This window comes from Bos indicus x Bos taurus, chromosome 2, assembly GCF_003369695.1.
Source record: "Bos indicus x Bos taurus breed Angus x Brahman F1 hybrid chromosome 2, Bos_hybrid_MaternalHap_v2.0, whole genome shotgun sequence".
NCBI lineage: Eukaryota > Metazoa > Chordata > Mammalia > Artiodactyla > Bovidae > Bos > Bos indicus x Bos taurus.
This window is the reverse complement of record NC_040077.1, coordinates 95,813,991-95,838,137: the sequence shown is the minus strand read 5'-3', so window position 1 is coordinate 95,838,137 and position 24,147 is coordinate 95,813,991. Positions and strand designations below refer to the sequence as shown.

Below are 24,147 nucleotides of genomic sequence, written 5' to 3'. Positions count from 1 at the left end.
GTCTTCTGCATTGGAAGCTCAGAGACTTAACCACTGGACTGCCAGGGAAGTCTCTATCTCCCCACTTCAAAATGTTGACAACAAAATTAAAATTAAAACCATGAGAGCCAAGTTGGTGTGGAATGAACAAAACTTATCTGTAAGTCAAGGCTGTCCAAAGGCTGTCAGTCAGGGACAGCTGCCCGCATCCTGTCCTGGACCCTCAGCACCGCATCCTCCCTGCTCACATTTGCATGTAATTCCACTTCCATCATCCCATCTGGAAAACTTCCTTACAGTCCATCAGCAAGACTTGAATTCCAAATACCATGTGACACCTGAAGAGGGACATTGCTGTAAGTGAATGAGTTCTTTTGGAACTACAAGCTAATCATTTTCATTTGATAACATTTGATTCTCCTTTTGATCTGACTTACTTAAAATGTATACACTTTTATACTAGTTACATATCAATTAACATGCCCAGTATGAAAAGCAAATGGCTCCATCCCTTTTCTTGGAATCAGGTTGATAAAACACTGCTAACTCTTCAGCATCATTGACTCCAAGGTGCCTAATAAGTGGAATTTGAACTTAAAAAACTCTTGCAGTGAGGTGGGCCATAATTTTGTGTGATGGTTCTGAATTGTAACATTGATTCAACAAATATTTACTTGGTGTATGCATGTGTGTGCGTGCTCAGTTGCGTCCGACTCTTTGTGAACCCATGGACTGTAGCCCACTGGGCTCCTCCATCCATGGGATTTCCCAAGCAAGAATACTTGAGTGGGTTGCCATTTCCTTCTCCAGGTGATCTTCCTGACCCAGGGACTGAACCTGAGTCTCTTGCATCTCCTGCCTCTGCAGGTGGATTCATTACCACTGCACCACCTGGGAAGCTGTGTTTACTCAGCAGTTCTCTAAAAACCACAGCTGTGATGGCAAAACCCACCAGAACACAAGCCTGGAAACTTCTCCTGAAGCTGCCTCTTGTGCTGTTAAACAAGAATGTCAGGCTCAGCTGCAGCTGCTATGCAGCTGTGAACCAGGGCAACCTCACCGGCAACATGAAATGTCCGAATGCGGCTACTGATGCTGCCCATCCCCTTGGGGTAGAGCTCCTGGCAGTCCTCCTTTTCTCTCTCGGTGAGGTCTTACAGAAACTTTGACATTCAGAAGCTGCAGAATAACTTCAGGAAGATGGTAATGAACATGGTCATGCCAGGGCTCTGAATGTGATTAACTTTCTGTAGCACCAACGTGAGCCTTGTTCCTTAGGCTTCTCGAATATCCTCGAGACTGCCTCTCTGGCTGTGTTCACGTCATCCAGGGCAGTCAGCCTCACCCCGGAGCCACCCAGGGCTCTGTGACTCACCCAGAGGAGCTGGGTGGTGGTGCCCCAGAACCACCTCTCCTGTGGGGTGAAAGCCCAGGGAGTCGGGTCCTTCAGTGGTTCAGTGCCAGGTCTGACTGCTCTTCAGGCTTATCTACTGCCCACCTCCTACCGCCCCCTCAGGCTCATCTCCTGGCGCCCCCCCCTCCTACCGCCCCCCTCAAGTTCAGCTCCTGCTGGCCCCCCTCAGGCTCATCTCCTATTGCCCCCCTCCTACCGACCCCCTCAGGCTCATCTTCTGGCGCCTCCCTCAGGCTCATCTCCTGCTGCCCCTCTCTGGCTCACAGCTGGTCTTCCTTCCCTCTAGGGGCTTTTGTATTTTCTACTCCCTTGCTTGGAAAGCCTCCCAGCCTTTTTAAGTAGTGGTTTCTCTTTAATCTTTAAAAATTTCCATTTAAATATCACCCCCTTAGAGTCCTCTCCTTCCAGTGAGTTCCCTTACGTATTAGTGAAGATGGGCCAGGCTATTCTGCATTTGTGAATAAGCTCCAAATCTCCGTGGCTTAATAAGATGAAGATTTACTTCTTGTTCCTGTCACAATCCAGCAGCTCAGGGCTCCAGCTCCTCCTCACGCCTCCAAGGGCAGGAGGATGGGCGAGAAAAGGCTTTCAGGCAGGGACGCTATGGCCCTCACCCTCATGGCCAAGCCTACCTTACCTGAAAGGTGGCTGGGAAAGCAGTCTTCCTTTATAGGCATTATTTCAGTTAAACCCCACAGCAGGCCTCTGAGGTAATGGGGAATAGAGTTCTCATTTTCCAGGTAGGACACTGAGGCTGAGAGAGGCTATGTGACTCCTCACCCCTGACCCAAGGCCATGCAGCTAAGTGGTGGAGCCAGAATTCTACCCAGGGCATCAACCTCCTGAGTCCACTCAGAACCCAAACTCTGTATTGCCTATGTTGCTTCCCTGTTAAAGATAACAAGCAAATTGATAACCTATAACTATTTTCACAATAATGCTGAGATGTTATTCACCTTTTTCACTCTCATTCTCTCATGAATAGATTATGGGGCTTTCCAGAGGCTCCCTACATATGATGATGTCATTGCTGTAACAGTGACATATAATGGCGATGTGGCTATAATATTAAAATGAATTAACAAATAGTTTGTTTTACTTTCTTAAAACGTATCCTTTCTAATATAACATTAATAGATCTTACCCACACAAAGGGCTTCCCCAGTGGCTCAGACAGTAAAGAATATGCCAGGCCTGCAAGGCAGGAAACCCAGGGTTTCCTGGGTTCGATCTCTGGGTCAGGAAGATCCCCTGGAGAAGAGAATGGCTACCCACTCCAGTATTTTTGCCTGGAGAATTCCATGGATAGAGGAGCCTGGTGACCTACAATCCATGGGGTTGCATAGAGTTGGACATGACTGAACAACTAACATTTTCACTTTCAACCCACACAAAAGTTCTCTGGGGGTTCTTCAATGATTTCAGAAAGTGTAAAGGATCTTGAGACCAAAAAGTTTGAGAACTGCTGCTGGGTTAGAAGTTCAGGGCAATGTGTTTTCTAGTCACAGTTCAAACGCTAGCGTACAGCAATTAAGAGTCTCAATTTAAACTTTGCACTCAATTAAGAGTGCAAAGTTTAAAAAATACCTTTTAAAAATGCCCACATCTTGGGGGTTCCCTGGTGGTCCAGTGGTTAAGACTCTGTGCTTCCACTGCAGGAGTCTTGGGTTCAATCCCTGGTTGGGGAACTAAGAGCCTGCATGCTGCAAGGCATGGCCAAAAGGGGGGGAAAATGCCCACACATCTCAATTTCTATACCTTTAAAAAGAGGTTATGGTACAACTATATTACATGCTTCCCTGGTGGCCATTCCTTTCAAGAGTAGTGGGGAAGTGTGGCCAATTTGGTCTTACTATAATATTCAATCAGTGAGGCTTCGACTTTCCAGAGATTGATAGCCTAATCAGTTTACCTTGGCCCATATTAATGAAAAGTCACTACAGGTAAAATTTATAGTAGCAAAACCCATTTTACCTATGTACTGTGTAAATAGCTCTTGAACTTGGCTAATGGGTGGTTATGTTGTCCCAGGCTGCTGTCATTATGGGAAATTTCAGTTTAAATAAAATCAAGTAGGCACTGTCTTCCAGTTCACTGCAGTGGCTATATGATGTCACAATGGCTCAATTTTATAATCTGATTTACCTTCCCATAGAAGGTAGGCCATGCGAGCAGAATGTTCACCGTAATGGAATACAGTGTCTGAATAACTTGATATTTATAATCCCTGTTACTTAATAGAAGGTGAACTGTATGAGCATAGAGTAGCCCATTTACAAACGACAGCTAAGGATTGCACAAGTGCAAATAATGCTTGATTTAAGGTGCAATAACAATGGCTTTAAGATGTTCTACCTTTTTGAAAAATTAAGATTCTAAATGATAAATTAAAAAGGAGTAAATCAGAATAAGTGGTTAAATAGGTCGGTGTTATATATGGTAATTGACATGTTTATCATGTTAAATTGACATGCTCACCACCTCCCAACAGTTCAATGACATAGGCATTACTATTTTGTTGTTATTCAGTCACTAAGTCATGCCCAACTCTTTGCGATCCCATGGACTGCAGCACCCCGGGCCTCCCTGTCTCTCACTATCTCCTGGAGTTCGCTCAAGTTCATGTCCATTGAGTTTGTGATGCCATCCAACCATCTCACTACTATTAACCTATTTCTGAAAAAGGGAAGAAGTTTATCTTTTTAGAATTTAAACTCAGATGCTATGATTCATTGGGCCAAGCTCTCAACCACTGTCCATTACTGGTTTGTACTATAAAATTATGAATTTTAAGCAAATTTGGAGTATTTTAAAAAGCTATTTTTCATTAAAATTTTGTTCTCATTTGTTGTCCTCGATGCTTTGTTGTGGATTGAGTTGTGTCCCCATAAAAGAGATGTTAAGCTCGAACACCTGGCACCTGAGAATGTGACCTTATTTGGAAAGAGGGACTTTGCTAAGATGCCATTAAGAAGACATGCTAGATTAGAATGGGCCCTAAGTCCAATGACTGGTGACCTTATAAAGAGCGGGAAATCTGGACATATAGGGAGAAGACTGCCGTGTGAAGATGGAGGCAGAAATTAGGGTTGCGTTGTCACAGACCAGGGAACACTGAGGGCCCCCAGAAACTGCAAGAGGCAGGGAAGGAGTCTTCCCTGGGATCTTTGGAGGGAGTATAGCCCTGCCTGCCTACACCTTGATTTCGGACTCCCAGCCTCCAGCTCTGTGAGGAAGTATCAATACATTTCTGTTTTTATAAGCTACCCAGTTTTTGTACTTTGTTATGGCCGCTCCAGGAAATGGATACACTGACGCCATGGGCTGGAGCCCCAGCTGAACTCACGCTCCTGAGAGCGAGGCCTTGACTACTGATGCACAGCTGTGCCAGACACAGAGTAGATGGCCCCAGAGACAATGTCAGCAAATGAACGGATGATCTGAACAAATTAAGCTAATAATTTGGTCTGGATTCTGAGACTGTTGGAAGGTCTAGTTTTGCAGTGAGATCACTAAGAATCTCAAAAAAGTAAATAAGATACTATCCTAAATATCTTTTGGAACAGAGGAGGATAAAAAAAAAAACTTAGGTTTTTTAATTTGATGCAATGAATTGATAGGCAATAGGAAGCTACTGAAATGCATGGCTAGAAAGATTGTGTGCAGGCAGAGTGGTCTCTTTAGAAGTGGGCTTTGAGAAGGGGACCAGAAAAGTGAAAGTATTAGTTGCTCAGTTGTGTCCAGCTCTTTGCGACTCCATAGACTGTAGTCCACCAGACTCCTCTGTCCATGGAAATTCCCAGGCAAGAATACTGGGGCTCCCCTGGTGGCTGCAATGCAGGAGATCTGGGTTCGATCCCTAGGTTGGGAAGATCCCCTTGAGAAGGGAATAACAATCCACTTCAGTATTCTTGCCTGGAGAATCCCATGGACAGAGGAGCCTGGCAGGCTACAGTCCACGGGGTCACAAAGAGTTAAACATGACTGAGCAACTAACACTTCACTTTGAGAATGGGAGGATGGTAGAGTGACAACCTGGCAGGACACTGACCCACAGGCATGGCAGCAGGTCAGCCAGCCAGGAGACCACTCTCAGGCAGCTCACTCTCAGCAGCTTAGGTTCAGCCAAGGCTCCAGCCCATGAAGTCAGTGTAACCATTTCCTAGAGCTGCCATAACAAAGTACACCAACTGGAATGTGGTACAGACAATCTTATTTTACAAAGCAGAACTAGAGACACAGAGGTAGAGAATAGATATATGGATACAAAGGAAACAAGGGCAAAACAGGGCTGGGATAAACTGGGAGACTGGGGTTGACACATACATACTTGCAGCCAGTATTGGAATGTTTCAACCACCAGCAGGGCTGCCCAGTGTGTTCTGATGTTGGTGGCAGACAGGAGACCAGGAGGCCAGTCTACAGACAAGGGGGTTTGTCTCAGAGAAGGAAAGTGTTTAGGAAGAAACAGTAAGAGCCTGTTACACATTAGACAAATAAACTGAAGGATGGCAAATCATGTAAAGACTTCACGGTGCCCTCAGGTCAGAGACAGACCCCAAGCAAGCAGCCTGGTTGGAGGAGGATGTCAGGATGAGATGAGGGAGACAGAAACCACAGGCTTCTTCCCTGGATGTGCACCACCAGGGCCAGTGCCTTGAACACACCTCGGTCACCGAAGCCACCTGGGATCACATGAGTACTGATGAAACAGACTGAAGGCGTGGGCACTGGAAGGCGGGAAGGTTACAGATCCTGTGAACTAGGGAAAAGTCGGGGTAGCAGATGAGGGTGATGAAGTAAGTTACAGCAGATGTTTAATAAATACTTCCTGTGTGCAAGGTACTGGTCGAAGAACTGAGCGTGTGGTCACCACCTTCCTCTTCCTATCAAGCTGTCAGGGTCATGATAAGACGTCCCTTTTGCGGATGAGGAAAATTCACAAAATGCTAATTCATGAGTCAAGGTCCTACAGTTAGGAAAGGATATGACCAGCAGTAAAGTCCAGGCTTTGACTCTAAGTCTGTTTTCTTAATTTTTCACTCTAAAGATACTCAATGCTGCTGCTGCTGCTGCTAAGTTGCTTCAGTCGTGTCTGACTCTGTGCGACCCCGTAGATGGCAGCCCACCAGGCTCTGCCGTCCCTGGGATTCTCCAGGCAAGAACAATACCATGCATTAAAGTGTTCAATGAGCTCTTCCATACAGCATCCCTCTTGGTGCCTGTAGCAATCCTGTGAGGTGAGTATTATTATCAACCCCATCTACAGATGAGGAAACTGAAGCTCAAGGTGTGGTAGTAACTTGCCCAAGGTTGTGAGATTCGGGACCAGTGGAAGTGGGATTCAAGTCTGCATCCTGCAGTCCCAGCCCCCAACTCTTCCACTGCTCGGCCGAGCTGCTGAGCAGACCACTGTTTGTGCAGAAGTGGTGATTTTGAATACACTGAACCCTGAAATTGCAGTAAAGAGGCTAAGTAGGCAAGAGCATAAGAAGAAAGGCCAGCATTCTGAGAAGCTGCAGAGGCCTGGAGGACCCTGGTGGCAGAAGGGCTACACCAGAGACAGGTGCCCTGATGTCCTAGAGGAAAGAACCTTTTAAGGTTCAGAGGACCAATGTCCAGAGAAGGCTGGTGCCAGGACAGAGCCAAGACCTGGCGCTGGCCAGAGGCACTCTGAGAGAACAGAACATGCCAGTTGGGCGCCAAGAAGAGTAGGCAGGTTACAGGCAGAGGCAAGCCTATAGCACTCTTAAAATCCTGAATTTTTAGATAATAGGGGACTCTTAGACTTGTTTGATGGAGAAGGCAATGGCATCCCATTCCAGTACTCTTGCCTGGAAAATCCCATGGATGGAGGAGCCTGGTAGGCTGCAATCCATGGGGTCGCTAAGAGTCGGACATGACTGAGCAGCTTCACTTTCACTTTTCACTTTCATGCATTGGAGAAGGCAATGGCAACCCACTCCAGTGTTCTTGCCTGGAGAATCCCAGGGATGGGGGAGCCTGGTGGGCTGCTGTCTATGGGGTTGCACAGGGTCGGACACGACTGAAGCGACTTAGCAGCAGCAGACTTGTTTGAAGGCAAAAAGGAGAAGCCATTGGTGGAAAAAGTTGGGGAGCAATCCTCTCCAGTTCTGGAGAGAAGACAGAAGACTTAGGGCTGTGTGAGGTGGGGGTGGGGGTGCCTTTTCATCCTAGAATGGACAAGAAAGATGCAACCAGAGATCACACTTCTGTTTTGTCAACATATTTATCAAGGTGGGAGGGGAGGCTTCCCAGGTGGTGCTAGTGGTAAAGAACCTGCATGCCAATGCAGGAGATGTAAGAGACATGGGTTCAATCCCTGAGTTGGGAAAACTCCTGGAGAAGGGCATGGCAACCTACTCCAGTATTCTTGCCTGGAGAATCCTATGGACAGAGGAGCCTGGCAGACTATAGTCCATGGGGTCACAAAAGGTTGGACATGACTGAAGCGACTTAGCACGCACATGTGGACTCCAGTCATCTGCTGACAGTGAGTGTAGAGAGGAGATTTTTTTGTCTTTCAAACACAAGTCCATCTATTAGGATCATATTTGTTGTTTGGAAAATACAATAGCAAGTTATTATACAGGTGAAAGTTGCTCAGTAGTGTCCGACTCGTTGTGACCCCATGGACTATACAGTCTATAGAATTCTCTAGGCCAGAATACTGGAGTGGGTAGCTGTTCCCTTCTCCAGGGGATCTTCCCAACTCAGGGATCGAACCCAGGTCTCCCACATTGCAGGCGGATTCTTTACCAGCTGAGCCAAAAGTGAAGCCCTATTATATACATGAGGACCTTATAGAATGTTCATTTTCTGTTTATGTTACTTCCTAAAAAAACACATCAGAAAATACAATAGCTAAAGCAAAAAAAGGAGCTTTATTATCAGGTTACACTGGCATCCTGTAGACCCTGGGAGCCCAGCTGCAGCAGGACCTGGAGGACCATCTGGAGGCCTGGCTTCTCCACACACAGCACACCGGGTGGCCCTGATGGGCATGGCTTTTTCTCCTTTGTTCAAGGAACCAGCCCAGACTGAAAATATCAGGATTGTTTTTCTTCTGCAGGGGACACAAAAGGGAAAAAGCAGCTCAAACTCGTTTAAGCTAATTAGGGAATTTAACAGCTCAAATAACCCAGCACTCTGGCCCACTGGATCCAGGTGGTCACTTGGCACCTCGGGAGGCACTTCTCCTTCCACAGGCACCTGCAGGGGCTCCAGTCGCTCCTGGTTCAGTCCTCTTGGGACCAGATGACTACCAGGACTCGGATTTCTCGTCCTCCTCAACCCTCTGGTTCTCTGAGAGTCCCAGCAAGTCTCACGATTGGCCACAGGAAAGCCCAGCTTTGGTCACATGCCTACTTCTGACCCACCAGATAGAAGGAAATACTCTTTGGCCGGGCTGGGGCCATGTGTCTGGTCCTGGAGTCAAGGCTGAGGTTAGTCCCATCCCAAACATAGACGAGTAAGAGCAAATGCTACATGAAGTTCACTGTTTGCTGGGCATGGTTTTAAGTACTTTAGATAACTCATTTGAACCTCACCTTGCGTGCTAAAATAGTTTCAGTCAGGTCTGACTCTTGCGACCCTGTGCACTGTAGCTTGCGAGGCTCCTCTGTCCATGGGGATTTTCCAGGCAAGAATACTGAGTGGGTTGCTGTGCCCTCCTCAAGGGGATCTTGCCGACCCAGGGATTGAACCTGCGTCTTTTATGTCTCCTGCATTGGCAGGCAGGTTCTTTACCGCTAGCATCACCTGGAAGCCCTTGTTTAGTAGTTTAATCAGCACATTACCCCCTCTTTATACTGGGGAACAGAGTGAACAGTTTATAGCTGGGGAACAGAGTGAGGCACAGGTGAATGCATCCTAGCTAAGGTCTCACAACTAATTGAAACTAAGTTGCAGAGCTGGGAGTTTCTTATAAAACAAAACATACTCTTCCATGTGACTCAGAAGTGAAGCTCCTTGGTCTCTACCCAAAGGAGGTGGAAACTTATGACCATAGAGAAGCCTGTACAGGAATGTTTATAGCTGTGAAATGAAGAGAAGCAGAAAGCAAAGGAGAAAAGGAAAGATATACCCATTTGAATGCAGAGTTCTAAAAGATAGCAAGGAGAGATAAGAAAGCCTTCCTCAGTGATCAGTGCAAAGAAATAGAGGAAAACAATAGAATGGGAAAGACTAGAGATCTCTTCAAGAAAATTAGAGATACCAAGGGAACATTTCATACAAAGATGGGCTTAATAAAGGACAGAAATGGTATGGACTTAATAGAAGCAGAAGATATTAAGAAGAGATGGCAAGAATACACAGAAGAACTGTACAAAAAAGATCTTCACGACCCAGATAATCATGATGGTGTGATAACTCACCTAGAGCCAGACATCCTGGAATGTGAAGTCAAGTGGGCCTTAGGAAGCATCATTACAAACAAAGCTAGTGGAGGTGATGGAATTCCAGTTGAGCTATTTCAAATCCTAAAAGATGCTGTACTCAATATGCCAGCACATTTGGAAAACCCAGCCACAGGACTGGAAAAGGTCGGTTTTCATTCTAATCCCAATGAAAGGCAATGCCAAAGAATGCTCAAACTACCGCACAATTGCACCCATCTCACATGCTAGTAAAGTAATGCTCAAAATTCTCCAAGCCAGGATTCAACAATACGTGAACCATGAACTTCCAGATGTTCAAGCTGGTTTTAGAAAAGGCAGAGGAACCAGAGATCAAATTGCCAACAACCGCTGGATCATTGAAAAAGCAAGAGAGTTCCAGAAAAAAACATCTATTTCTGCTTTATTGACTATGCCAAAGCCTTGACTGTGTGGATCACAATGAACTGTGGAAAATTCTAGAAGAGATGGGAGTACCAGATCACCTGACCTGCCTCTTGAGAAATCTGTAGGCAGGTCAGGAAGTAACAGTTAGAACTGGACATGGAACAACAGACTGGTTCCAAATGAGGACAGGAATACATCAAGGATGTATATTGTCACCCTGCTTATTTAACTTCTATGCAGAGTACATCATGAGAAACGCTGGGCTGATGAAGCACAAGCTGGAATCAAGATTGCCAGGAGAAATATCAATAACCTCAGATATGCAGATGACACCACCCTTATGGCAGAAAGTGAAGAAGAACTAAAGAGTCTCTTGATGAAAGTGAAAGAGGAGAGTGAAAAAGTTGGCTTAAAACTCAACATTCAGAAAACAAAGATCATGGCATCCAGTCCCATCACTTCATTGCAAATAGATGGGGAAACAGTGTCAGACTTTATTTTTTTGGGCTCCGAAATCACTGCAGATGGTGATTGCAGCCATGCAATTAAAAGATGCTTACTCTTTGGAAGAAAAGTTATGACCTAGACACCACATTAAAAAGTAGAGACATTACTTTGCCAACAAAGGTCCATCTAGTTAAGGCTATTGTTTTTCTAGTAGTCAAGTATGGATGTGAGAGTTTTACTAAAAAGAAAGCTTAGCGCCAAACAATTGGTGCTTTTGAATTGCAGTATTGGAGAAGACTCTTGAGAGTCCCTTGGACTGCAAGGAGATCCAACCAGTCCATCCTAAAGGAAATCAATCCTGAATATTCATTGGACGGACTGATGTTGAAGCTGAAACTCCAATACTTTGGCCACCTGATGTGAAGAGCTGACTCATTTGAAAAGACCCTGATGCTGGGAAAGATTGAGGGCAGGAGGAGAAGGGGACGACAGAGGATGAGATGGTTGGGCGGCATCACCGACTCAATGGACATGAGTTTGAGTAAACTCCAGGAGTTGGTGATGGACAGGAAGGCCTGGCATGTTGCAGTCCATGGGGTCGCAAAGAGTCAGACACGACTGAGCAACAAAACTGAACTGAACTGATACCAACAGTGAAGTCTAATGTGTAAACTCTGGTCTTGGGGTGATAATGATGTGTTACCGTAGGTTCATCAGTTGTAATAAATGTACCATTCTGGTGGGAGATGATAAACGGGGAGGCTAGGCACCGGGCAGGGAGTGTTTGGGGAATCGTTGCACTTTCTTGCCAGTTTTATGCCACTAACATAAAAAAGTTAATGATGAATAACTGAGCAAAGCAAAGAAAGGAAGGAAAAATGGAAAAGATTTTCACTGGTGGCTTTCAAAGTTCTTCAAGTCACTTTTGCAGCCGAGGGTCCCAGCTTTCTAAGGAAATCTGGACAGAGAGCAGAGCACGCCCCCTGCGGGATGCGAGAGGAATAGGAAGCGGGGACGCGGGGGTCGTGGGGAGGGGCATGGTCCAGTCTGCCGGCCGGAATCACCCGGGAAGCTCTGAAAAATAGGATTGCTCTGGCCCCACCGCTAACCAGCTGAGACTTTGCAGTGGCAGCATCCAGCTCTGCAGGGTTGAAAAGCGCTCCAGTTTATTCCAAAGTGCAGGCGGAGCTGAGACTCGCTGCGAGAGAGCGGCGGCGGGTGGGTTGCAGGGTCTGGGGGTCAAGATCCAAGTGGAAAAAGAAACCTTCCAGGGAGAAGGAGGGTAGCCCTCATCTCGTCATTTTTGCCCCCCTCCCTCCAGCCCCCAGCGCAGTCACATTCCTGGATGCTCTCTCCAACCGCGTCCCTCCCATGGGCCTGCGGCCAGACACCACACTCTGAGCAGTTTCGTCTCAAGAACGGGTGCCCCCAGGGCAGGTGCGCTGACCTTTTGGCCGGGGGAGGAAGGAGACAGGATCCCGGCTGACCGCGCTAGCAACAACCCCGCATTTTCCACTCCGCAGCCACGAGCGCGCGAATTCACTAATTCGGACTTCACTTTGGTGAGATGGTGAATGGGTGATGGGTGGTGGATGGGTGACCACGTATTCTTAGGGGCGAATTTTCTCCTACACCCGCTAACTGACCCGCAAGCGCACAAATTTTAAAACCACACACACACAAAAGCGCGAGCGCGAGAACTAGCACAGAGACTGGCAGGTGGACCCACCGCCTGTCCAGCGCCAGGCGGGTGGCTTCGCGGTCCCCGGCCGCGGTGGCACCCACGCCCTCCGCGCCCCCGCATCTCCAGCGGTGTATATCCAGTAGTGTAGTAGTGTTAGTTGTTCAGTCATGTCCGACTCTTTGTGACCCCATGGACTATAGCCCGCCAGGGTCCTCTGTCCATGGAATTCTCCAGGCAAGAATACTGGAGTGGGTTGGCATTTCCTTCTCCCATCCTGATGGTAGTGGACAGTGAAAACATTTAGGCATAAACTAAAGTGTTGGCTAGCATAGCTCACCAGTAGAATGAGATCACCTGTTTGTTGGCTTTCAGCACCGCCCTCAGTGTGGCGGATCTGCTCCCGTTTGGTGCTCAGTAGCGACTTGAGGATCTTTTTCATTAGGGCTTCCTTGTCTTTATCGACCACGGGGGCCAGCTCCCGTGCTGCAGCTCCTTGACGAGACAGTTGCAAGGACCGGTCCACGGCTTTCTGCAGATGTTTGATTTGGTCCCGGATTATGGCATTAAGGTTGTAGATATTCATTGGTTCTTTGCGAATGTCACTTGTATCTAATACTGGAGATGATGGTGGGGCAGTAATAACAGAGGGTATCCTAAAGCGGGATAATCATACTGTTAATGCCCAGTTTAAGTTCAGGATCGAGTCCGCCCAGTTTAAGTTCAGGATCGAGTCCGCCCAGTTTAAGTTCAGGATCGAGTCTGCGGTGGTCGTTATAGAACGCCCCGATTTAGAGAGCTTGGATCCCCCACGAGCTCCACCCTCGGTGGCCAGAGAAACTGACTTGCGGGTGCTGATACCTTGCGGACACACACAGCGGGAACCCCGCCCCGCCCCCGCCTCCGCCCCGCCATCCCCGCTCTGGGTCCCCACACTGCACCCGCCGCTCCGCGTCGCTGGCGCTCGGGGACCGCTTGTTCTGGGAAGGCGGGGGACCGGAAACGGGTGGCCCAGCGCCGGCCGCTCGCCCCCGCCCGGCCCGGCGGTCTACCCGCTCTCTGGCCCTTTAAAGCCGGTCATTTCCGTCGGCGACCTTGGGGGCGGGGAAAGCGACGCGCGCGCCACGCGAGGCCGTCTCCGGAGCCGTAAGTAGAGGCAAGGCCGTGCCGCGGGCCCCAGTGTGTGGCCCGCCGGGCTCCCGGGGTGCTGGCCGTGCCATCGGCGGGGAGGTTCCGGCGCTCCCGGGGCGGGGTGAGGCCGCGCCGAGTGGGCGGCCCCTCTCCAGGCTCCAGCCCCTACCCCGCTGCTTCCCGTAGCCTCAGGGCCCGGCGGAAAGACGTGCGTCCCTGTCCGCTGCCCCTCTTTGGGGTTGGCGGGGCGGGCGACTCCGGGGAGGGCTCCCAGCCGCGGAGGGGGGCCACTCCATGCCGGACCCATGGTCCCGCTCCCCGCGAGTGATTCAGAATCCCCGAGTGTCTTTCACTTTCAGTCTCCAGGAAATGGATCTGCGTAGACCGTGTATATCCAACTGGTACCATAAAGCAGGATAATCACAACGTTAACCCCGGGTTGAAGTTCAGGTTCGAGTCCGTGGTGGTCCCCATTGAACTCACCGAGGGAGAGGGAGCGAGGGGAGACCAACACAAAACAATAGATGCCCCGCCGATCGCGGCGGGTTGCAAGCCGCAGTCCACGCGGGCCCAGGCGGTTTAGAAAGCGCTACTTTGTCCGCGCCCTGAGCTGACATCTCCACTTCGCTCACTCTTACCGAATTCACTGAGTGGTTACAGCTGAATGTATAGGGCATCCAGCACCTTTGGCGTGAATTCAGAGCGAAATCTCACTTCCCAGGAGGGCCGTGCAAAAGGGATTAGAGACTTCGCCTCAACTCTTTCTTCTTTTGAACTTGTAACAACTGGCTTTGAGCACTTGGAGCTACTAAAGAGGTCATGCATTTTCTGGCTAGAGCCTCACTCAGGATTCTTTTGCCCTACAGCTTGGAGGGAACAGAGAGTTGGGCGGGGGCGAGATGGCCCTGGTGCCCTATACGGAGACCGCGGAGATGGGGCTGCAGAGATTCCACAAGCCTCTGGCCACCTTCTCCTTTGCAAACCACACGATACAGATCCGGCAGGACTGGAAGCAACTGGGAGTCGCAGCGGTGGTTTGGGACGCGGTAAGTGAGCCCCGGACGCCTCTGAAAATATCAGCAATTGATGATAAGACTGCTCTTATTTTTGAAAAGTTAACAGCTTTGTTGGCTTGTAATTCATATACTGTACCTTTCACTTCAAGTTGTTTTTTTTATTTTTTTAAGTAAATTCACAAAGTGGTGCAAGTACCTCTATGCTGAGTTTTAAAACATTGCATCACCACACCCCATCCCCAGAAAACCTCTACCCACTAGAATCATTTTCCTGCCCGCCCCCCACCCCACTAAATAGATTGCATTTTAAGGGTGAGTAAAGAAAGCTGAGAGAAATTAAATGACTTGCCACTGGAGCCCCTAGCTGCTTTGGAGACTAAGTTTAACATTGCACAAAGAAAATGTAACTGACAAAGCCCCACAGGAGGATCATGTGTTTTCTTTAAGTTTTCCATAGTTGTCATGATCAAAAAAGGACACTTTAATTGCTACTTTTCCCTCTCCCCAGCCCTGTTCTTTCAACTGCTTGTGGCAGACTTGCCCTCAGCCTCTAGCCACACCTGGGATTCAGTGGGAAACTCAGGATTCAGTGAATGCTGGATAAATGATTGGCATAGATACAGTTTTACCATCTTAACATTGTATTAGGGGTGTCAGAAACATTCAGGGATACAAAATATTGATATATCTGTAACCCAGTGGTACTAGTTCTAGGAATCTAGTCCAAGGTAACTACAAGAAAAGTTTTCTCAGAAAGTAGTAAAGATACAGAATAGCGAGGAATGGGTGAGTCTCCTTCATTCTCCCCGAGAAGAGGAATTGCTCAGTATACTATGTGGCCATGAAAAATTAAAATTATGTTAAGAGCATACATTGATTTTTAGAGTTGTTTGCAAATGCTAACTCACATATCAAGTCCAACCCTTCATCTGAAACTTACCCCTTGATGTCGGGTCGCTGAGGGGTGATGAGTGTTAGGGGCTCAGGAGAGCAGGAGAGAGGGGTGCAGCTCCGAGAGGCTTAGTGGGGCTCTGCTTGTCCCCTTTGGTTTTGGCTTTGCTGATTTGAACTCGGTTTAGGAACTGGACTTTCCTTAAGCCAAATCACAGAGACTGTTCATGTCAGCTCTGCCAGAATGGGTTTGTAAACCTTGAGTGTCAGAGTGCTGTGACACAGAAGTTAACCACCTTCCCAGATTCAGCAGGACCCGGTCTTGGGTGGACAGAATCACTGACTGCTGCTGTCCCCCCAAGGGCCTCCGGTGGGGCTGGGGGCAGCTGGGCTGTGGGACTTGGTATCCATGTTTGCTCTAGGTGACCCTACCAGCAGCAGCTGAGTTCCCACGGGTGCTGTTAACCTGGGAGTTGAGCCTCTCAGTGGGAGGGGGTGTGTGGTAACTTCCTGGAGCATGGAGCCTGCTGGAAATCCTGAAGCGCTTGTTGACCTTAACTGTCATACTGTGTTTTGACTCAGGCTGTCGTTCTTGCCACGTATCTGGAGATGGGCACTGTGGAGCTCAGGGGCTGCTCTGCTGTGGAGCTGGGTGCTGGCACAGGGCTGGTGGGCATAGTGGCTGCCCTGCTGGGTGAGTGTGACGCAGGACTCCCTCCCGTGTGAGTGGAAGGGTCGCCTTTTCATGACGCAAACCCATTGTTAGTTTCCCTCTTACTGGGTTACTGTCCTTCTCCTTGTACTTATTATGAGTCACGGGCCACAACTGCTATGTTCACAACTCCAGGAAGGCTCATTCCTTCTCTTTCTGTCTCATCCTGTTATTTATATTCTCACTGGAGATGCTTTGCCCCCTTCAATTCTGTGATGATCTTAAGGAGACTGAATTCAAAGAGAATTATCCAATTCATGTATTTTTTTATTTTTATTTTACAGTTTTAGGTACCGACCTCCTGCAGTGCAGGGGAAGCAGGTTTGATCTCTGGGTTGGGAAGTTCCCCTGGAGAAGGAAATGGCAACCCACTCCAGTATTCTTGCCTGGGAAATCCCATGGAGCCTGGCGGGCTACAGTCATGGGGTCTCAAGAGCTGGACATGACTTAGCAACTAAACCACTATCCCTGTGTCTATGTTTGGATTTACCCCAAGGAAGTAAGGAGAGCAGAAAATCTTTTACCTTTGTTGCTGAGGAATCTTTGGTGGTTTGTTCCTTTTAGGAAGGGCTGGGTCCCCTGAAGTTTGAACTGACATCCTCTATTAAACAGTACGTAGTTCTGACTTGATGTCAAGGTTTGTGTGTGTGTGTGTTTTGCATACAGACATTAATTTAGGCCTAGAGCATTTTTAACCTTCATTTCTATTTCATAATTCATTGACTCTTTTTTGACAAAGAGTTGACTGTTGACAATTTTTTTGATTCTTTTCTACAGTTTCTGGCTTGTGCAGTTCAAGCTATTTGATGATTGGGTAGACCTGCCTCTAAGATATAATATATACTATTCCTCACTTCAGTATTGTCAGCTGGGGCTCTTGTTTGTTCTTCCCTGGGTCTAGAGTGGGGCCCAAGAGCCTGCATTTCTTATGAGCTCCCAAGTGATGACAGTGATGCCCAAACCGCTGGTCCTCAGACCACACTGGGGTGGTCAGGATCTAGAATTCCATCTTGTGCGTACAAGTACTTGAGGACCCACTAAAGCCCCACTTTTGTCCTGTTCTTTTTCTGGCAACATATCTTTTTCAGTATTACTTTCTCTGTTTAGATTTTGCCTTCCCATGGGGAGCATAGGCGGGGCGGTGGGTGGAATTACGTACCTAGAGGCTGATTTAGGTCCATCTGTCTGGCATCACAGGTGGCACTAGTGGTAAAGAACCCACCGGCCGATGCAGGAGACGCAAGAGATGTGGGTTTCATCCCTTGGTTGGGAAGATCCCTTGGAGAAGGGAACAGCAACCCATTCCAGTACTCTTGCCCGGAGAACCCCGTGGACAGAGAGGCCTGGTGGGCTTCAGTTCCACGGGGTGGCAAAGAGTCAGACATGACTGAAGCGACTTAGCCCACACGCGTATCTGGTGTCACAGCACTCTCAGTCACCAGGGAGGCCCTCAGTGATACCACCTTTTGTTCTCCTCACATTAACCTTGTATCATCCCTGTGTATGTTAGGTATGTTTTAAAATTTTCATTTTGCCAGTGAAGCTGGAAGTTCTGGGAAACTAACCCACTTTTTGAAGTCCTGATTAGTGTTGAGCTGAGACTCAAACCGGGCTTGTCGGATACAGCAGCCTGAGTTTTTTTCTTTCTGCAACACTAACCCTCGTCTTGGTGGCGTGAGAGGAGTTAACTGGATGGAAAGAGGTTTCTTCTGTCTCTTCCTGAGAACAAGGGCGTCCTCAGTGCTGTCAAGACAGACTGTGGTGATGTGCACAGGGTTAGAGGCCCACTAGGCGCTGACCTCTTTTTTTTTTTTCAATTTAATTTTACTGAAGCATAGTTGATTCCCAATGTCATGCCAACTTCTGCTGCACAGCAACCCGACCCAGACATATATATACATACATACATTTCCCATTTTGCTCCGTCACAGCATACTGAATACAGTTCCCTGTGCTACACAGTAGGACTTTGCTGCCATTCATCCCACATACAATAGTTTGCACCTGCTGATCCCAAACTCCCAATATGCCCTCCTGCCCACTCCCTCACCACCTCCCAGCCGCAAGTAAGCACTCCACCACCTCTGACTTCTTTTACCTCTTACTAGCTGTGTTACTGGAGAAGGCAATGGCAACCCACTCCAGTACTCTTGCCTGGAAAATCCCATGGACAGAGGAGCCTGGTAGGCTGCAGTCCGTGGGGTCGCAAAGACTTGAACACGACTGAGCGACTTGACTTTCACTTTTCACTTTCATGCAGTGGAGAAGGAAATGGCAACCCACTCCAGTGTTCTTGCCTGGAGAATCCCAGGGACGGGGGAGCCTGGTGGGCTGCCGTCTATGGGGTCGCACAGAGTCGGACACGACTGAAGCGACTTAGCAGCAGCTGTGTTACCTTGGGCAAGTTGCTGAATCTCTAAACCTCAGTTTCCCAATAAAATGGGGATAATGACCGTATTCACTGCCCAGCGAGGATCAAATGAGATTACCTGTAGACATCTGTAGGTCATTGACTGGCACAAAGTAAATGCTCAGCAAGTGTTCATAGCCCCTCTGCGTGTTTGTTTCCGATCTGGAAATCTGCATTTGTGGGCTTGGGAAAGCCAGGTAAGGTTCTGCAAAGACCATCCCAGAGCAAGGGACTAGTTAGTTGTTGCCACAAAAGATGGGGCCTCTGGTAGGGGCCAGAATGCAGAAGGGCAGACGGCGTGCCTGTGGCTGCCCCGGCAGTAGCTGTGGCCTCGTTTCTCTGCCGCCCCAGGGCTCGGTGCCCCCTCTGCCCCCAGCTCTGCCACGTCTGACTCCAGGCGGTTGTTTCAGGTGTCCGTCTCTCCTGGCCAGCTGAGGCTCCCGAGGAGGGGGATGGTGTCTCATTCTGTGTGTCCTTGGCGCGAATACAGCAGCTGGCACACAGTGGATGCCCAAAGAGCTTTGGAATGAAAGATGAGCTAGAAAATCAGGAAAATTACTGTTTGTTATAAAAATGATATAACTCTATTACAAAAATAGCCCTAGAAGCAGTCTGAAAAAAAGGAAAAACCCACCAAAGATTCTGGTTGTTCATGACTTTACAACATAATTACCATTAGAATCTTGGTGTGTTTCCTTCTTTTCCTTTTCTCCATCCATATTTTTAAAAATTTATTTTTAATTGAAGAGTAATTTTATAATGTGTTGGTTTCTGGCGTACAACAATGTGAATCAGCCATAAATATACACATGTCCCTTCCTTCTTGAACCTCTCTCCCACCACCCACCCCATCCCACCCCTCTAGGTTGAGACACAGCAGTGGGTTGAGCTCCCTCTGTTTTCCGCAGCTTCCCACTGGCAGTACATATGGTAATGTGTATGTTTCAGGACAACTCTCTCTATTTAATCCCACCCTGTCCTTCCCCAGCTATGACCACAAGTCTGTTTTGCATGTCTGAGTCTCTATTCCTACCCTGCAAATAGGTTCATCAGTCCCATTTTTCTAGATTCCATTTATTTGTTAATATATGATATATTTTTCTCTTTCTGACTTACTTCACTCTTATAACAGGCTCTAGATTCATCCACCTTACTAGAACTAACTCAGATTTGCTCCTTTTTGTGGCTGAATAATATTCCATTGTATTTATGTACCACCACTTCTTTATCCATTCGTCTGTGGATGGATGTCTAGGTTGCTTCTGTGTCCTAAGCTATTGTAAACAGTGCTACTATGAACACTGGGTACGTGTGTCTTTTTCAGTTGTGGTTCCCTCAGGGTGTATGCCCAGTAGTGGGATTGCTGGGTCATATGGTAGTTTTACTACTAGTTTTTTAAAGGAATCTCCACTCATATTTTAATCATAGTTATAATCGTGATTCCATACATGTGTCTATGCATTTGGTTATTCCCCTACCTAAGTTACCTTCTCAGTGAGGCCCTTCCTTTCAAACCAACTCTTCTTACTTCCTGATGTTTTATCTCTCTTTCCTGCTTTATTTTTTTCCTTAGTGTGTACCTCCGACTAACATACTGGATACCCTACTTTTAAAAACACCCCTTGCTGCCTCTCTCCTCACTTGAATGTAGATTCTGTGAAGGTAGGGGTCTTTGTCCCATGGCTGATGGCAGCCACTTGGATATTTATGGAGCTGGTGGATGTTTTGGGGAATGGTCAACTGACAGTAAGATTCTACTGAAACTTGTGGCACACTTGGCAGGTCAGAGGTAGCCTCAGAAACCTCTGAGGCAGGCGTTCGAGGAGGTCTACATCTAAGAGCTATTAATGTGAACACTGAGGTGGCATATGGAAAACCACATCACTCCAGTGCTGACAGTAGAGTGCTCTGTAGACTGTTAGGAAGTCCAGAGGTAAAGTTCTAGGTCAAAGCAGGAAAGGCTTGTTACCAGGAGAGATGGAAAGTATCACTGAATTCTACTCACCAGGCAGCATTCTGTCTAGCAACAGTGATAGGTGCATGCATCTGTCAACTTGCACATTTTCACAGTATCACACTCAGGACTGAGTCACATGTCCAGCTGAATTATATACTCTAATACGCTGTATGTCAAGATAAGAAACCTTCAGTATAAACTGTACGGAAATGGTGCTGCCAACAGCTGTGCTGGGATCCTCTGGGGGATTGCCCATGAAGACTGCAGACTGGAGGGTACAGATGAAAAGTAATTTATGAAAGAATGAAGTGTAATGTTTATGTTTTAGAATTTACAGGGTTAAAACCAAGCAGGATTATGTGTATGATAGTGTTAATGCAGTGTAGATGAGGTGTTTCAGGGCTGACCTTATATAGTTGCTTCACCTGAAGGCTACCTACCAGTTCAGACTTCTCTCCGCCATACTGGTTCAAAAAGTTGAATCTCTTAGTTCATTGTAAACAACCCACAAGAAACAGATTAATACAATACTGCCTCCTTTATTTTACACATTGCTTGTAGAAACTTAGCACACAGAGAACATTATTTCACCTACAGGACTGTGATACAATCTTGTGATTTTTAATGTTATCATTTTTCCATAATTATATGTAAATTGAATGATTGCATATAGATTGGCTGCTTCCTGACAGCGTAAGTAGAGGTAGATTGAAATTTCTTAGCAGCCAGTTAATCTTTTCCATGCTGCTTTTTAAAGCTTTAGCCCCAGAAAGGAGCCTTTCTGTGTTTAAAAGTATCTTGCTGTCTTCATAATCAATTGCGCCCAGATTTTTCATCTTTGGCTTCCATTCTGCCCTGAAGCCTACTGACTTGAAGATGGTACCCTAAGGAATGAAGTGTAATGGTAGACACCTATGGAGGGTGGGCCACTTCTGCCTGCAGAATTCAGAAGCATCAGTTAGCTTATCACTTGGGGACTTTGTATTTAATAGGCCTAACTTCTGCAAACAGTGAGAAGTCATAGAGGCGAACAGAAGCTTCATGTTTACCCGCAGGCACTAGAGGAGGAGCTTCTAGCCACTGTTCTGAGGTATTAGGTGAAATGTGTAGAGTCGCTCACCCTGCTTTTTAACTTGACCCCTCTCCTTGTTAATTGTACTGATGTGCGCATTACTTTCTGTCCCACATTCTAGGTGCTCATGTGACTATCACGGATCGAAAAGTAGCATTAGAGTTTCTTAAATCAAACGTTCAAGCCAATTTACCACCCCATATCCAGCCCAAAGCTGTTGTTAAGGAGCTGACTTGGGGACAAAATTTGGGGAGTTTTTCACCTGGAGAATTTGACCTGATACTTGGAGCTGATATCATATATTTAGAAGAAACATTCACAGATCTTCTTCAAACATTGGAGCATCTCTGTAGCAACCACTCTGTGGTTCTTTTAGCTTGCCGAATTCGCTATGAACGGGATTACAACTTTTTAGCAATGCTGGAGAGGCAATTTACTGTGAGTAAGGTTCACTATGATTCTGAAAAAGACGTACATATTTACAAAGCACAGAGGAGATGCCTGAGAGAGGACTTATAATTGGTTCTAATTTATAAGAATGTTGTCACTGAGTGTATCAATTAAGGTCTTATATGGGGAATATAATCATATGTAATAAAGTAGCCCGCTGTACAAGTTTAACCAAAGGTTCTCAAAAGACAAAGCAAATGTGCAGTTGTAAAACAAAGCAGCACTTCGTCCCATAGCTGTGACTTCTTTAGTTATATATTACTAACTCTGAAATTCAGTTAACATGAAAGGAAAGTGTGAGATTTTGGTTTGTGTTTTTTCTGTATCCCATATACTGCCTCTCAATAAACAATTTTCATCGATGCTCTGATGAAGGGTTGGTATAAAGAACTTGTTTTGGTGAGGCTAGGTGATGCAAATCATTTAAAACACATTGTAAGACATATGTTTATCCCAGTTGTCTAATTTTATAAGACAAGAAGTTTAATGTACATTCCTTGATCTGTTAATACTGTTGAAATCTTTTGTCTGATGTATTTAGGCCTTAAGTACTTTTGGTTACTAAAGATTAGGATGTGAGTTTTCTGAGGACTCATATGCATTTTTGGTGTAATTTCACATTTAGGTATATAAACAAAAGAGTAAATAAAAATAAAAGTTTAGTTACTTTTTGGTAAGCTCCTAAAATCTTAGACCTCTATGTGCTGGGAATAGATTATCTTCTTCAAATCAAAAGCTGTAGTATCTCCCTTCAGCTTTACCCTTTCTCGAATGTTTTTGTATTTCTCAAATGTTGTTTTGTAGGCTTTCCCTGCCTCCTCATGATGCACAGGATGACAGTAAAAGAAAAAGTTTTAGACCTCATCCCTCCATGGGAGGTTAACTCCCCAAGTCTCAGCTCCTTCCACATTGCACTTATAATTGTTTATTCAATGTTTGTGTGCCCCAGAAGATTGTATGGTTCTTGGGGGGCCAGGAATGCCTCTGCCTCTTTCATTATGGTCTCCCCAGTATCTAGTATATTATAACCAAATATTTGTTGAATGAATTACAGTTAGAGGGTATTGATCTTTGGATTGATTGATTGCTACATTGTTTTATGATTACCTTTGATAGACGTTATGAAGTCACACACATACCCTGGCCTTTTGTTTTTTACCCCCACAATGTAAAAGCTTAAACAACAGCTTAAACATTTAGACCACAAGAATATTATAATTTCAGTATGATGTTTCGTACTAGAGATAGATTTCTTTGTAAAACATTACAAACAAGACCTCCTCCCTCTTAACTTTTAATGACTATTTTGGATGTGTCATATTTTAAATAGAGGTTTAGATAGAGGTTTTACTTTAATAAAGGTGAATTTAAAGTTCTGAGGATCGTGATGTGCCAGTTCAACACAGTTCTGATAAATGCACATGAAATGGAAATGTCCACAGATAACCGAATCCATAAAATGCCAGTACTGTACCATGGGCCTGGAACATCTTTAAAAACAAGTAAAATAAAAGCCCTGCAATATTAACAACACTATAATGAAAGGCCAACCCCATCTAGGTTTGTTACTAGAAATGAATGTATTGATTGGAGTTCAGCTCCTTTGCTTGAACATCCCTGACTCTGGAGAGAGCTCTGAGAATGTCTGGGTATGGGTGGGGGGGGGGCAGTAGAGTGCTTGGGTGCACCACCAAGTGAGGCTGTGATTGGGTTCTTTTACGTTTCTGTAAAACATTAAGAATCAGAAAAAGTGGAAGGTAATTTTTTCCCCTTGTCCTACAAATAGAAGAAAAGGTGAGAAAAATTCACCTGCAATAGCTCGGCTGTCTAAGTGAAAATCAAGTCATTTTTTTTTTTTTTTTTTTGGCTTTTGGTTCAAAATGGCACAGGTCCATTTCCCTAGGGAAATAGACTCAGGGTTGAAGGTTAAGGTTTGGAAAGTTTAAATGAGAATGCTTTCAAGAACAACACCTCTGAGGGAGTAAAAGTAGCAGGATTGGGAAAGAGGGAGAAATTGGGTTGGGATGCAGGTGGGAAAGCCCTCAGCAGAATTCAGAGCTGGGGTGGCCAGAAAATGGGTGTTGAGGTAAGGGGGTGGGACTTACATCCTTGTGTAGTCAGTCATTGGATCCAAGGGGCTTAACTTTGGGGTGGAGACAGTTCCTGAGAGACTCAGCTGA

The 24,147-nt window shown here is 46.4% G+C and overlaps 2 protein-coding genes across 8 annotated transcripts; one reads left to right on the top strand and one right to left on the bottom strand.

Annotated features, from left to right (window-relative positions):
- Window positions 1-3: 3 nt before the first annotated feature.
- Window positions 4-13,233, bottom strand: LOC113906919 (protein bicaudal D homolog 1-like). 3 transcript variants are annotated; one of them, XM_027565694.1, is made up of 2 exons: window positions 12,686-13,233; window positions 4-317 (listed from the first exon to the last, which is right to left on the bottom strand). In XM_027565694.1, exons 1-2 carry the CDS (start codon window positions 12,912-12,914, stop codon window positions 283-285), a joined length of 264 nt encoding a protein of 87 aa, XP_027421495.1. In that variant the 5' UTR covers window positions 12,915-13,233; the 3' UTR covers window positions 4-282. The 3 variants fall into 3 exon arrangements, with proteins under 3 accessions (XP_027421495.1, XP_027421486.1, XP_027421504.1); XM_027565685.1 differs by lacking the exon at window positions 4-317 and adding an exon at window positions 8,280-8,480 and having other exon boundaries at window positions 12,669-13,233; XM_027565703.1 differs by lacking the exon at window positions 4-317 and adding an exon at window positions 8,280-8,480 and having other exon boundaries at window positions 12,686-13,232.
- Window positions 13,234-13,313: 80 nt separating this feature from the next.
- Window positions 13,314-23,343, top strand: METTL21A (methyltransferase like 21A). 5 transcript variants are annotated; one of them, XM_027565667.1, is made up of 5 exons: window positions 13,314-13,474; window positions 13,819-13,909; window positions 14,326-14,505; window positions 15,949-16,060; window positions 21,639-23,343. In XM_027565667.1, exons 3-5 carry the CDS (start codon window positions 14,359-14,361, stop codon window positions 22,034-22,036), a joined length of 657 nt encoding a protein of 218 aa, XP_027421468.1. In that variant the 5' UTR covers window positions 13,314-13,474; window positions 13,819-13,909; window positions 14,326-14,358; the 3' UTR covers window positions 22,037-23,343. The 5 variants fall into 5 exon arrangements, with proteins under 5 accessions (XP_027421468.1, XP_027421452.1, XP_027421477.1 ...); XM_027565658.1 differs by lacking the exon at window positions 13,314-13,474 and adding an exon at window positions 13,490-13,667; XM_027565651.1 differs by lacking the exon at window positions 13,819-13,909.
- Window positions 23,344-24,147: the final 804 nt, after the last annotated feature.